The 14,241-nt window shown below is 37.3% G+C and overlaps 1 protein-coding gene across 4 annotated transcripts in view; it reads left to right on the top strand.

Annotated features, from left to right (window-relative positions):
* Positions 1 to 283: 283 nt before the first annotated feature.
* The window catches only part of LOC124138187 (tetratricopeptide repeat protein 17-like), a 77,732-nt gene continuing 63,774 nt past the window's right edge, over positions 284 to 14,241 (top strand). For 2 of the 4 annotated variants that reach the window (XM_046504726.2, XM_046504725.2), the window contains exons 1-2: positions 286 to 431; positions 12,760 to 12,904. In XM_046504726.2, coding sequence (XP_046360682.2) covers positions 318 to 431; positions 12,760 to 12,904 — 259 coding nt within the window. In that variant the 5' untranslated portion in view covers positions 286 to 317. Of the gene's footprint in view, positions 432 to 12,759; positions 12,905 to 14,241 lie in introns of all 4 variants that reach the window. The other 2 variants (XM_046504724.2, XM_046504727.2) reach the window with 2 other exon arrangements.

A 14,241-nucleotide genomic window follows, 5' to 3' on the forward strand; every position in this document is an offset into this window, starting at 1 on the left:
TTTAACTTGTTAAAATGATTTCAGGAAAAACTTTCTAGCACTAGTATCAACCTACAACGTTCATTGTTGTCAATGTTTATTTTGCGTTGTCGTTATCATCTTCATAATTTAGTGATATATACAGTATCGGTTTCCCTTTATTGTGTTTCTCGCGACATAATGTCATCCTGGAAGTAATTAGAGCTGTTGTTGTTTTAATCAATCAACAAGCAATCTACCTTGCTCGCTTGTTCAATGTTCGCCTGCCACGTGCACCTGTTCCATAAAAAGACTTAGCCCGGCGCGATGATTCCTCATGAATATTCATCATCACAAACATGGCGCCGTCCATGGTTGTGTTGGTTGCTGTGAACCTTTTGCTGGAACAAAGTCTGTTGACGAGTGGCTTTACGCATTGGGTTGTCACTGAAGATGGAAGAGTACAATCTCAGGTATGTAAATATTCTTTAGTCATACATAGATACGTGAAGGAATCGAGAGATGGGAGATTTGTTTACATCGTTTGAGCTTGTCAAAACTCACTCGTCCAGCTTGTCGGTCCGAAACACAAAATATTGTTGTAACTTGGCAGTCAGCACTCGTGCCGTGTAGTCTATGGACAACATATCGTTACACAGTCAGTTAATATGTTAAATAAAGATGAAAATTCGGGTGAAGAGGTTGTCATTTAGCTCAAGAGCGTTCAGTTGCACTTTGAACTGGGGATCGGTGACTTCGTTGTTTGCTGTGATTGTGACCAGGTGAGGACACAACACAACATCTTAGAAACACAGGGTACCGCAATTTGCTTGTCGCTGTCTAACAGGTAATCTGGCGATGCTTTTAATGTTGTTAAAGAATATGGCAATAATACCGTGATTGACATTGTGAGAAATGTTACTATTGTGGACGCTGAGTGTATTAGGCCCCAGGCCTTAGCGTCCATGCTATTATTAGCAGAATGGGTTACAAATATTTCCCCCTTATACTACAAGTGAAACAGGTGCTACAAAAATATGCCTAGGTACTATTCTGTCTACAACAGATCTACCCTAACCCAAATCGGAGTACACAATTGCTTTATAGTCAAGGCGAGTCTGTTTTCACAGGGCACCAGTCCTGTTCCTTTCCTGATGTCCGGAATGTCAAACTCTGTGAAATTCAATAGTGGCTCTACTTCAGAACATGCATACTGCTGTATTATATACCATGATCAGATTTTGTTATGATATGGGATTAGGGTAAACTGCAGACTTTCAGTATGTGGAATTTACCTGACAGCCTCACTGTGACTGGTTGTGTGCATTATGATATTATACCTTTTGATTTTTCGTGCCCGAACTTGTATGAATATATTCTGGAGAAGCATATTGACACTAGTCCCTTAGCCTAAGTAAGTTGTCTAATGTTGAAAGCATCAGTATGTTAAGTGTTGACCAGTATCCAGAAGGCTTGTAGAATTTCAGAATTTTGTGGGGTTATCTTGTAGGGATGTCACAACATGACAATCTCCCGATATGATACATATCACAATACTATATTTATGATATGTATTGTAATACTTTTTTAATGGAAATTTTATATATTTAATAGGGCATAAACAATGTTAAAAAGGCTTGGAATACCTGAATATTTTGTTTCATATTTGAAAATATGATATCTCATTTGAAATTCAGTCAATATATTTTAGATAAAACTGGAGTGAGAATATTAGCATTTCTAATATACAAAAAATACCCAATTCCCTGTTCGCAAAATACCTTATATGTGCACCTGAAATTATATGAGTTAAATATGATTCAGTGATTCATGCGTGAAAGGTTTCAGGATCAAAATTTGAATTGATACAGAATTAAAATATGAATCGATACAGGTATACATGTGTGTATCACATATCGTATCAGGCCTCAAAGTTTAAATTTTTACCAAGTAGCCATATGGCTACAGGTATATTTTTCCAGATAGCCAGTGGTAAAATCAAGAAGTCAAGCCAATATTGTAGGTAGCTAAATGCATTTGAAATTATCTTTATCAAATAACTATTATAATATGTACAAGTTACAGCACTAGTCTTGAAATTGTATCTTAATGGAAACTGTACTTGAAATTTGTTACTTGTGACTTGAACAATGATGCAATTTATGTTACTAGATTATATAGGTATATCCTCGCTTATCCAATGAGCATTTTCAGCTAAAATAAATAACTAATTACATTAATTTTCATGTATTTTGGTTCATTGACGACTTTAGAAGGAATTATTTGCGAGTACAATTATTAGCAGACGTATTTTCCAATATCAGCTATTATTAATTTTTGTGTCTACAGATGTGTAGCAATAGAATTTAGTCGCCACAAGATATTTTTCTAGGTAGTCATTTGGCTACCTCTGAAGTTTAGATAGTAAACAAACTGAAATTTAGGTCGCATTGGCTACCATTTTAGTCGCAACTTTGAGGCCTGCCTATCGTGTGAGAATATTATCAAGAATCGTGACATCCCAAGTGTCCTGATATGTTTTCAGTAATAATCTATTTATAGGGCTTGTTCATGTGCCCGCATCATCCGCTGGCTATCTTTATACCTGTCTGTAGTTTATAAAAAGGGCTGTCATCTGACATCTTTGGCAGCAACTGGAGCGGTTGTTGTACTGAAAGTCAACCGGTGCTTGTTGTAACTATGATAACACTACTGTCCTCTCTGTAGCAGCAAATCTTAATTACCCAGGAACCGCCTAATTTCTAACACAGGTGGGGTGGTGGGGTAGCCAGGTGGTTAAAGCGTTTGCTCGTCACGTCGAAGACCCGTGTTCGATTCCCCACATGGGTACAATATGTGAAGCCAAAATCTGGTGGCCCCCACCGTGATGTTGCTGAAATATTTCTGAAAGCAGCGTAGAACCATACTCTCTCACTTTCTCTAACATAGGTAATCATCGTCTCACAAACAATTTGGTCACAGTCATCATTGTGCTAATTCAGTCTTAGTGCTAAGATCATTTTGTGGAACTGGACCAAAAATAGATAAGTTATGAGTAGCAAACTTTGTCATTGTAATTGTGATTGTTGCTCATAATATCAACCACTGGATTGTCTAGGCCTTATTGTGGTCAGGCTAGCTGACTTGGTTGATGCATGTCATCGTATCCCAATTGCGTGGATCGATGCTCATGATGTCAATCACTGAATTGTCTGGTGCAGACTTGGATTGTTTACAGACCACCGTCATACAGATGGAATATTGCTGAGTGCGGCGTTAAACAGCAGACACAAACAAACATATGGCTGGAATATTGCTGTATGCGGTATGATAGCGTGTCTCGTAACCCAAGGGCTAAAATTGTTGCTCATAATATCAAGCACAACATTGTCTGGTCTAGACTCGGCTATTTCCAGGCTGTCATCATACAACTGGAATATTGCTGATCACAGCGTTATCGTGTGTCACTGTAACCCAACAGCTAGGACATTGCTCATTGTGTGGCATTAGTGACAACAAACGAACAAAATAAACTTGCATAACATTTTACAATGCATGTCCCTACAATGAACATATTGACTACTGATGAAATCTCCCTGACAACCAAGCTCTCTTAGTATTACTGACCCAGCATGTGACACGCACTCCATCCTATTAGCCGAGATAGTCATTGACACGGCTCTCATTGTCCAGTAGCAGTTTCTGTTGCAAGCTCACCACTGATCTTATACTAACCTTTCTTTCTTTACAGTTCCAGCCAACATATTTATGGTGTAATTTCACTGAAATATTTAGGCTGAAACATAAAGGATTTTATTATATTTTAATGGCCGTGATGACATTTACAAGTGTATCATCTCATCTCAGTCATTCTCTTTGTTTAATGGGGCAGGAAACTTTCTGTTTCCTGTTTCATATTGAAAGGTTGAACATTCTCTCAAGGAAGTAGGTACTTCTCATAAAAAACTTTTTTTACTTTTCCTGAGCTTGATGGTCTTTTATCATGTTAATATTGCAAACAGGGAGCTCAGTTTTCAGTTTGTTGGACTCGGATACAGTAGTTTCCTGCCATTGTTCTTGGAGAACAGACCGTGCAGAACAGAGTCAAGATATTTCTAGTATTCAGACTCCAAATAATATAATCCTAATGGAGTCCGTTGAGTAATGCCTCACTTGTTATCATTCACATTGGGTATTGATAGTTTTCTTTGGGTATTTAACATGTGTTTACTCCCGTGGGCAGAGTTAGAACTAACACTAGCCTGCTAGCCTTGGGCTAGTACAAATTCATGCGGGCAAGTAAGGTCTGGCTATCGATATTAATCCTAGAGGTCGATAATCGCTAACTAAATATTGATAAATTATCGATAAATAACTTTAAGCAATATGCAAGAAAATACCAACAGAAATCAACATATTTCACACCGCTGGAGAGCAGTGACACATGTATGCATGGATTACATTGTGGCCGTTTGAGATATAACCAAAAAAGTAGCCTGACCACAATACTTTTCTTCGACATTTGACATGAATGACAATAACAAGTCTGTTTCGGTAAAATCATAACTTGATTTCATCACAATAGTTTCTGTAAGTTATTATTGATGACAACAGTTTCTTATCGATAATCATTAATATTTCTTCCCATCGATGATAATTCCAATTATGGATCCTTTCGGCCAGCCCTAGGGCTAGTACAAATTTCCCAATTTCCCCATTGTTTTAACATTACAAGGGCTTTTTGTCTTTACCCTCGCTTGTAAAGCTTTGGAGTTCAATCCCTGCTTGGGTCCAGTCTATTGTGTATTTCTTCACCAATGGTCCCTTGAAGATCCGGGGTAGAATAGGTCTTCGGCAAGCCATGCTTGCTGTAAAAGGTGACTATGCTTGTCATAAGAGGCGACTTACGGGATCGGGTGGTCAGGCTCGCTGACTTGGTTGATGCATGTCATCGATCCCAATTGGGTAGAATATAGTTGGAATATTGCTGAGTGCGGCGTTAAACAACAAACCAACCAACCAAATCTACACCAATGAGTAGACAATTAAAGAAAAATTTCAAAATTAACAACAAGCGAGATGTGGCAGCCATTTTATGCATTATTCACTGCGGTAGAGTTCATATGAGTATTTGTGATTCCTGTACGTAAAGATCTGTAAACATTGTAAAGAAATGCAGGTATGCAGTACATTGGGTAATTATGCAGAGTATTGTTATACTATTGGGTTTTTGAAATTTCCATGCGAATTTGTACACAAGCTACTCAAACTTAATTGGTAAACGGTAATTTGTTTTGAGTATTTTAAACAATTAAGCAGGTTATCTTCAGCTCTGGATCATTCAGGAAAAGAAAACAAAAATTTCTCTCAATCACTTTTTGCCAAAGTTTGGTATTTCGGTAACCTAGTTGTTCATAATGCACTACATATGGATCTACTTAGTACAGTATGATATGTGCACTTTATCAAGTTACTTCAAATACAGCAGTTAGTTGCCACAAAGATAAAGGGCTGAATGAGCTGTTCTCATGGTTAGTGAGTTTTATCATTGTTTTCGTATCTTATCAAGAATGATAAACATATTTCTTATCAGAACTAGAATACACGAAATGAAAATTTGGAAAAGATTTTCGAGGTCCAAAAATTATTTGTTTCAATATTCTCATTTTATGAACTGATTCCCAGACACCTTAAACACGGATCTATATAACTGTTATACAGTTCCATGCTTTATTGAGTGAGTGAGTTGGGTTTAACGCTGCTTTTAACAATATCATGGTATGTCAGCTTAATGTGGGAGGAAAGCCCGAAGTGATGCAGGTCTTGGGGTTAACCACTTGGGTTAAACCCACGAGCATGGGTATGGTGCTGACAAACCTAGAAACATAATCAGGGCGAACTGGGATTTGAACCCACAATCATAGGTTTCTGGCGTGTCCAAGGGACGCAACTCTGCCCAGCGAATTGCAGCACCTTAGACAACTTGGCCATCCGTGACCCCTCCATGCTTTAAACATGTTGAATAAGTTGAATCATGACTACTTCTTGTTTTACTTTATTTTCCCAAAATATTGCATGGTAGTATGGAAGCCTTTTAGGGCTATTTGGTTTTTTTCTTGATATTTCAAGATACTAAGTTGAAATTTCACGATACTAAGATGAAATGTCAGGATACATAAGTTGAAATTTCAAGTTATAATCTTAAAATTTCAACATAACATTTTGAAATTTCAACTTAGTATCTTGAAATTTCAAGAAAAACAAAAAAACAACAAATGCTTCTAAAAGGCTTCCATGTGGTAGTGTTGATGATGTCATATTCTTTTGAAAATCCTCTGATACCAACATTGTGATCAATTTCTTGGTGTTTTGGGTTGGAAATATACATGAAATCAATGAAGGTGTACTGTTAGGCTGTAGCAGCTGACAATGGTGTGTGGGTGTGTGGTGACGCCAGTGTACAACCTCCCCCACCGTGAAGATCTGGATTAGAATTGATCTTCAGCAACCCCAGGCCTACCAAAGAAACCAGCAAAGAGCAACCATACTATGAAATATCTACACACTTTAATTAGAAATAGCCACACAAATTACATAGACACAATCCCCATATAGTGTGCATTGTTATGCTTAAGACCTGCCAGTTTCAATGCGCACTCGGTTTGTTGCGGTCTTTGTGATTTACTGGGTGTGGTTCCATTGGAAATGTTGTGTGTTCTTATCATTTACAGTGCTTTCTTATTTGTGGAAATACCACATTTTGTGTTTTCTGTTCTATTTAATAACAGATTGCTCAGCTATAGCCAAGGATTTATTAATGATTCCACTGGCAGAAAAATTCAGAAGAACTAGCACTTTTGTTCAGAATTGTGAATTTTTTATTTTATTAAGTTGTTATTTTCTTATATTCTGAGGCAGGGATAATTCTAGGGTGGGGCCTTGTGCTTTTAGCCCTTAAATTTGAAAAAAGCCCACATTTTTAAATACAATGAGGCATTTTAACATTGTGCTGTGTGGGCGCGCCTCTTGAATATTTGAATTTTTCATATAAACATCCTATGTCAGAAAATTCCTAGAGTGAGACCCATGAAGATCCAGGGTAGAATAGGTCTTCAGCAACCCATGCTTGTCGTGAGAAGCGATAAATAGGATCGGGTGGTCAGGCTAGCTCACTTGGTTGATGCAAGACATCGATCCCAATTGCGTAGATCGATGCTCATGATGTTAATCACTGGATTGTCTGGTCCAGACTCGATTATTTACCATGTTTACAGACCACCATCATATAGCTAGAATATTGCTTAGTGCGGTGTTAAACAACAAACAAACAAACAAATCCTAGAGTGAACCCTGCAGAAGGTAATTTAACATTATACTTTGATTTTCATTCATTAAAATAATGTAATTAAGCATAAAGCTCCTTGTCATGTTTATTGGTCCTGTTATCAGAGAACTACAAGTCAGCCCTACAACATGTACACGGCCAAAACATTAGACATTACCCAAAAGGGTAGAATAGACAGTGTGTAATAACTCTACGATATTTGCACATGTGCATTTTAGCGAGTCTCAATGCTGATTGGTCATTTGAAGCCATATGACATCACAATGCTTCATTGTTGAGAGATATATGATATGGCGTCATCCATCACAAATTGATTATGTTACATCATATGAACAATAGGGTGCCTTCAGTGAAGCTTGGAATGATGGATTATCTATCCCTCGTGAATGAATGCTGCCAGTCCCTCACGAAAAGCTGTGGATTAACACCAATCACTGATTCGTGACAGATAATCTAATTCCTTGTAGCTTGTTGCTTTTTCTCTAATTATATAACTACATGTATAATATATGAATTGGAAATTTTTAATTCCAATTTTGGAATTTGTACTGTCATTTGCTGCAGGGTAGCAATATCGGCCTCTGTGCGGGACAAAATTAATTCCGGATAGCCCATCCTTACACGTTTTATGTGCACCATGTGATAACTAAGACTTACAGTGCAAACAGCACAGTGGTATGACCCACTTGTAACCACACTCTAACATGTGTCTACAGCAGATGGAAGTCGGATGAAAGTTCAATTGTCATGACTTGTGATGAATTTGATGGGCTACTGATTTCCATTACCCTATTTGACGTAATTAGCGCCCTGCTCTACTAGGCGCCCGTGGCCTTATTTGCTAATATATTGTCAAGTGAACAATCCCAATAAGCGCCCTTTCCAATTGATCAATGTACCCAAACCTTATTTATTCGTGTATAATGCGCACCCTTAATTATGGGCAGTTATTTCCTGGTAAGATCTGTCTCTCATGTATAATACCGTATTTGACGTAATAAGCGCCCAGGGCGCTCTCAAAATTAGAAATAGGGGGCTCTTATTAGAATATTATTTTGGTGGAAAAAAACGGAATTAAAAAGATAAATTTCGTGGTTTATGCTGACGGTCTGAACTGTTTATATACGACAGATATATTTTTCCAGAATTTAATTACCCATAATTAAGGTGCATATAACACACGAGTGCGTATTATACACGAATAAATATGTCTTGTGTACATTGATCAATCGGAAGGGCGCTTATTAGAGCGGGCACTTATTACGTCAAATACGGTATGTACAGACTTTCCTACTTACTTGATGCATCTTCTTATAAGTAAACGTTTTATTGTGTTAGGATTTTTGTTCTAGATGAAAAATTGTGAACATTATTCAGACCAGTTAATTTTTTTGTCCATTTGCCTCCAACGCACTCACTGGTTATGTGTTTTACACATTGTACCAGGTGTGGCAAAACTTTTGTTTGCTACCTGACAATCCCTGCTTGCAGATGGCAATGTTGGATCAATATTGTGTCAGCTGAAATGTATCAGTTTGAGGTAATGTTACACAGCATCATTATACAGCTGGTTACATGGAGCCTTATTCATTGACATGGCTGCTTGGTATTGTGTAGTATAAAATATCTACGCGATAAATCAAACCGTTTTGTATATTGGTTCTTTAACCTAGCACTCGGCAATATTCCAGCTATATGACGTCTGTCTGTAAATAATCGCGTCTGGAGCAGACAATCTGGTGATTGATATCATGAGCATCGAGGACATGCATCAAACACAGTCAGCAAGCCTGACCACCCGATCCTGTTAGACGCTTCTTACGACAAGCATAGTCGCCTTGCTGAAGACCAATTCCAGTGTTCCTGATGGCTTTTGAAACTTTTAAAATTACCAGTCCTCCCTAATTTTTGCCAGTCCCAACTTTCAACAAATAAATAAACATATATGAAAATTATTTGGTTTTAATTCATTCAACATAATGTTCGGTGCAGAGATGTCATCTCTGAAGTAACTTAGTTAGATCTATATGGCAATCACAAAAACTTCAGTCACAATTTTCTCTTCTTCTTTTTTAATATTTCGAGACAAAGTTGCTACAAATGGATATTTATCCTAGAAATAGACAAGGGGAAACCCTGATGGTAACAGTCATGCTGACTTTGTTCGAAAGATGTACTTATATGAATATCACCAATGTTTTGTTCAATAACAAAGATTTCTACGGTACTTTATTTGCCAGTCCACAGGGACTGGCAGTCACATGAATTACCGGTCCAAGCTTAATTTTGTCGGTAAAAAACTGGTATTTGCCGGTAAACGGGAACACTGCAATTATAACCCGGATCTTCACGGGTTAAATCACAAAGAAGCATGAAGAAGGATGCATGGTTTATTTCACGATAAAATATTGTTCTATCATGACATCATTTCTGGAGATTTGAATATCTACTCGCTACTCGCTCGCTACTTGATGACTTTGTAAATTGATCGTCTTTATTCTTGAAATGGAAGTGTCCAATGAGTTGTTCCCTATTGAAGTCGCTGTGCTATGCATATTAACGCAGTGGCTGAATAATCTCATCCAAATTTAGGAGAGATATCACAATAAGTATTGGGAGAAAAGGCACAGATTATCGATGTGAAAATTGTGAGAATATCCGGAAAATACCAAACTTACCCCCCCTCGTCATAAAATGGACTTGTCCAACATTGCTGAAGTCAGATTGTTTTTAAAGCTTGTACATTTTATCATCATCCTTAAAGAGGCTGTACATGATGTTGATATCTTATTTGAAAAATAAGCTCCCCATAGTTGTTGTTTATCGTACAAAATAACACTGCAGAGAGAATAAACCCCCTCATGGTTTATTCTAGCTGTAGTGTTTTATTGTACGATAAACAAGTCCCACTCGTCATTTATTTCTTAATCAAAAAGTTATCAACATTAAGTCTCCAGTTTCCAGTGTTTTATCAAAATCTGTACATGTTTCTGTAGTTTTGACATGAAAATGATTTAATAATAATAATAATAATAGTTTATTATATGTCACATGTCATTCATTGTTGCTGACTATGCTGACATAGACACCATTGGTGTATTTAGAGTCCAGTGAAAAGCAAGTAATTTCAATGCTTTTTTCACTCGCCTCAGCCTACCAGACTAGTGGACATGTTAAACCCTGCATTGTGTACAGCACTGAATCATATAGGCCTGGGATACACTAAATACATAGATATGCAGAACAGTGAAACTGTTAAAATATGTGTAGGTCACTGATGTGGCAACTGCTGCACTTGGATGCTGGCTAGCTGTATGATTTCCAGCCATCTGACAGGTCTGAAGTCCAGCTGCCATGTGTGTATGCAGCAGCTGTCAGCAGCTTGTTCATGAAACAGACAAATAGTTCATGTTAACCTGATTATTATCCCCTGCCATGAAGTGAAAGGGGGATATAGGAATGGGTGCTCTCGGTCCGTGCATCCGTCCCTCATCTTTCGTTTCCGGAGCAGAACTGAAAAACCAATAGAGATATCTTAACCAAACTTGGCACAAACAGGGCTTGTGACAAACTGGTGCCTTTTGATAGTTTGGGATTTTTGAAAAAAATATTTTTCGAGTTTCTATGGCCACAACTTTGATAATGGTGGTATTGGTGGGGGATATGAGTATTTTATGCTTTTTGAGTATGTCAAATGATACAATAACTTGAATAAGGAAGGAGAAAGGTTGCATCCCTTATAAAGTCCTGTCCATAGGACAGACACTCCAAATGTTTTTAATGATGGAAATTGGAGTTAGCAGTCATATGTTCACACAAGCAATCTGCTCAATGCTGAAGAATTCCTCCAAGCAAGGAGACATTTCTGACTGTGTGTCTCTCGCGATCTTGCCAGTGTGATGCTGTTTTAGCAATAGCTGATGAGAAACAGGTAACTTCCATAACACTGGTCCAGAGGCCCAGTATAGACCTTATTTAACTCATGTTCACTGGTCCTCAGACTTAGGAGCTAGTTCTGCTTGAATCATGTGAATAAACCAGAAATGTTTACATTTTCTGTCAGCTTTATTAAGTTCCAATTTGTAGCATTATTAAAGCATTGAGAACTGGTTCAGAATTATCGTATAATGTTCAAATGCTACTAGTCAATGAGGACTAGCATCATTGGATGTTTACTTGTCCTCGAAACAATTCTTGGTCAAGCAGATTAGTGCGAGTTTCGAAGGCTGCTCATGCAAGACCATCATTGATCCAAATGTGGTTTATTTATGAAGTTTTAAGTGGTCTGCAGCATCTTCCTGTAATGATCGTCTGCTAAGTCAAAGAGGGTATCCCCCTGAAATCACATCCCCTGACTCTTCTGTTATGTTGGTGAATCTGACGTCTAGGTTACATTTTGCGAGTGTATTTATGATGTTGTATAGTAGTTTGTACATAAAATCCTTTATCATCATCATTATTGATTTTGTGATGAAATACTGTATTTGTCTCAAGTGAAAAAAGACATTATCACAGTCTGTGCCAAGATTAAGATCATGAAATCATGAAAGAAAATACATAATTAATAGATACGCCACACGTGAAAATATCTCCTTAGTCCTGTCACACGATGAGAGATACATATTTTACTTGATACATGGAATATTCTATTTATTATACATTCTTTTGTGTAGTTGTCTATTGGAAAATTAAATTATTTCAGTACAAATGTAAAACCTTGAAATGTAAATTATCCCACCCAGTGTACTTGCATCTTAAAAAGTAGTTCCGTGTTTGCAAAATCTTGAAAAATATAAACAAAAGTAAATAAAAATATTTAAGGTCAATAAAATTCTTTATCATATATTTGGATATAGTTAATATACCAACTAAACTTCAAAAAAATTTTTTCTTGAAATGTATGAGACTGCTGTTGGTTAAATAACAAAAATAGCACTTTTCGAATTGAACAGTGAGTCTTGATTGACGAGTTAAATGAGAAATTTACAGTTTGTAATGAAATGTTTTCAAGAGAATAACAAACGTCAAAAAGCGATATTAACTCCATAAATGACCATGATCTGTCATTATTTTGCCTTGACAATGTGGATCTAGCATAAAAATGAAGTCAACTGTTTATGTAGGGTTCGACACTGATAAGGGGGAGACAATTTGGTAACTTTTGTAAGACAATAATTCTGTCAAAGTGTTATGTTCACTGCAATGTAAATATCACTTTTCACACCTTCAGAAAACTCAATCTTTCACACTGAAGTAAATAATTAATGAAACATTTGTCTCATGACCTGCAAAGTTTACATTTCCACTCGTGGCTGCACCTCTCATGACTCTCATGAAAGTATCAACTTTGCAGGTCACTTGATGAAGTGAACTAATTATTTGACAAGGAGAAATACCCTGTGTCCACATGATGTTGCTGCACAAGTAGATCAAGTAGTACTGTTTGATGGTTTCAGGCGGACAGTGTATTCAACCTGCGACGGCCCTATGATCTTGTGGAGTTTATGAAACAGGAAGAGAGAGCCACCACTATTAATATTTTGAAAAAAGAACTCCAGATACGGAAACATGAGATTGATAAAAATGAAGATAGAGATACAGGTAAGAACATTCCTTCCATCCATCCATCCATCCATCCATCCACACCCATCATGTCACATCCACCCATCCTGTTCCCCCATTCATCCCATCCTTCCAACCATCAACCGCTCTATCCATCTTGTCCTTTCAACATCCACTCAACAGCCAATCCATCCATCCTCTTCACCCATCCATCCATTTTCTACACCCATCCATCCATCCATCCACTCTCTACACCCATCCATCCACCCTCTACACACATCATCCATCCTCTACCTCCATCCCATTCTCTTCACCCATCCATTCATCCATCCCATTCTCTACACCCATCCATCCTTTCTCCCTCCTATCCAAGTTCTAATTATCTAGCCATCCATTCAAGAAATGTACCATGTCTATCCATTCAAGGAATTTTAACTTATCTTGAGGACTTTAAAATGTAAATTTCTACTTATATTACTACTGTTCCTAAAATATCAAGTCAGACAGACAGATAGACAGTCATTTTGTGTGAGTCTTTGTCTTGATACCCCCAATCTCATTAAAATCAGATTTTAGTTCTCGCTACCGCTGAACAAAGATCTGAGGACATCCCATTACGGGTCACGTCAGACCGACCTTGCACAAACTTTGACCGACAAATGGAATGACCAATCAGAAGGCAGCTTTCTCGTGCTTTACGGCACTAATTTCAAATTGGCGACTTCGCTTCGAAACATATTTTGACAAATTCCGATTAAAAATTTGAAACCTGAACAAAAAACATTCTGGAATGGCTAATAGATGGTCTAGATTGTAAGGAATCAGTCGTTAAACCCGTAACTATCGTTTGGTATACCCCATGTTAAAGTTTTCGAGGTTGTATGATTAGAAATCACACTCCGACTGTCACTTTCATAATCTGGTAAGCGACGCACTGATTGGTCGGATGAAAGGTCGATCTGACATGACCACTAATGGAATGTCTTCAGATCTTTGTTTAGCGGTAGCGAGAACTAAGGTCTGATTTTAATGAGATTGCGATACCCCTGGTAAGATCATCAATGCTTCATTCATCTGACACTCAATGTGACATTGTTATACAATATAAACTGAGGCGCAAAAGAAACTCGACCTATTAGTTGATTTTATCATGTTTGATTTTCAGTTGAGAATATCTTAAAGTAGTGATTTTTATGTTCCCCAAATAACTGTACTCTCGCTTAGTCAGCACTCAAAGAATGAATATCGGTACTTCCACATGGTGTTATTTTTTAAAATATAATTTCATTTAAAACTTTTAAATATTGAAAAAAAGAATTTGCTTAGTACACAACTGCCTATGGTTATCTTAGACATCTTATTGAAAATTAAGCTTT

This window comes from Haliotis rufescens, unplaced genomic scaffold (genome assembly GCF_023055435.1).
Source record: "Haliotis rufescens isolate VD_foot unplaced genomic scaffold, xgHalRufe1.0.p SCAF_6, whole genome shotgun sequence".
Classification (NCBI taxonomy): domain Eukaryota; kingdom Metazoa; phylum Mollusca; class Gastropoda; order Lepetellida; family Haliotidae; genus Haliotis; species Haliotis rufescens.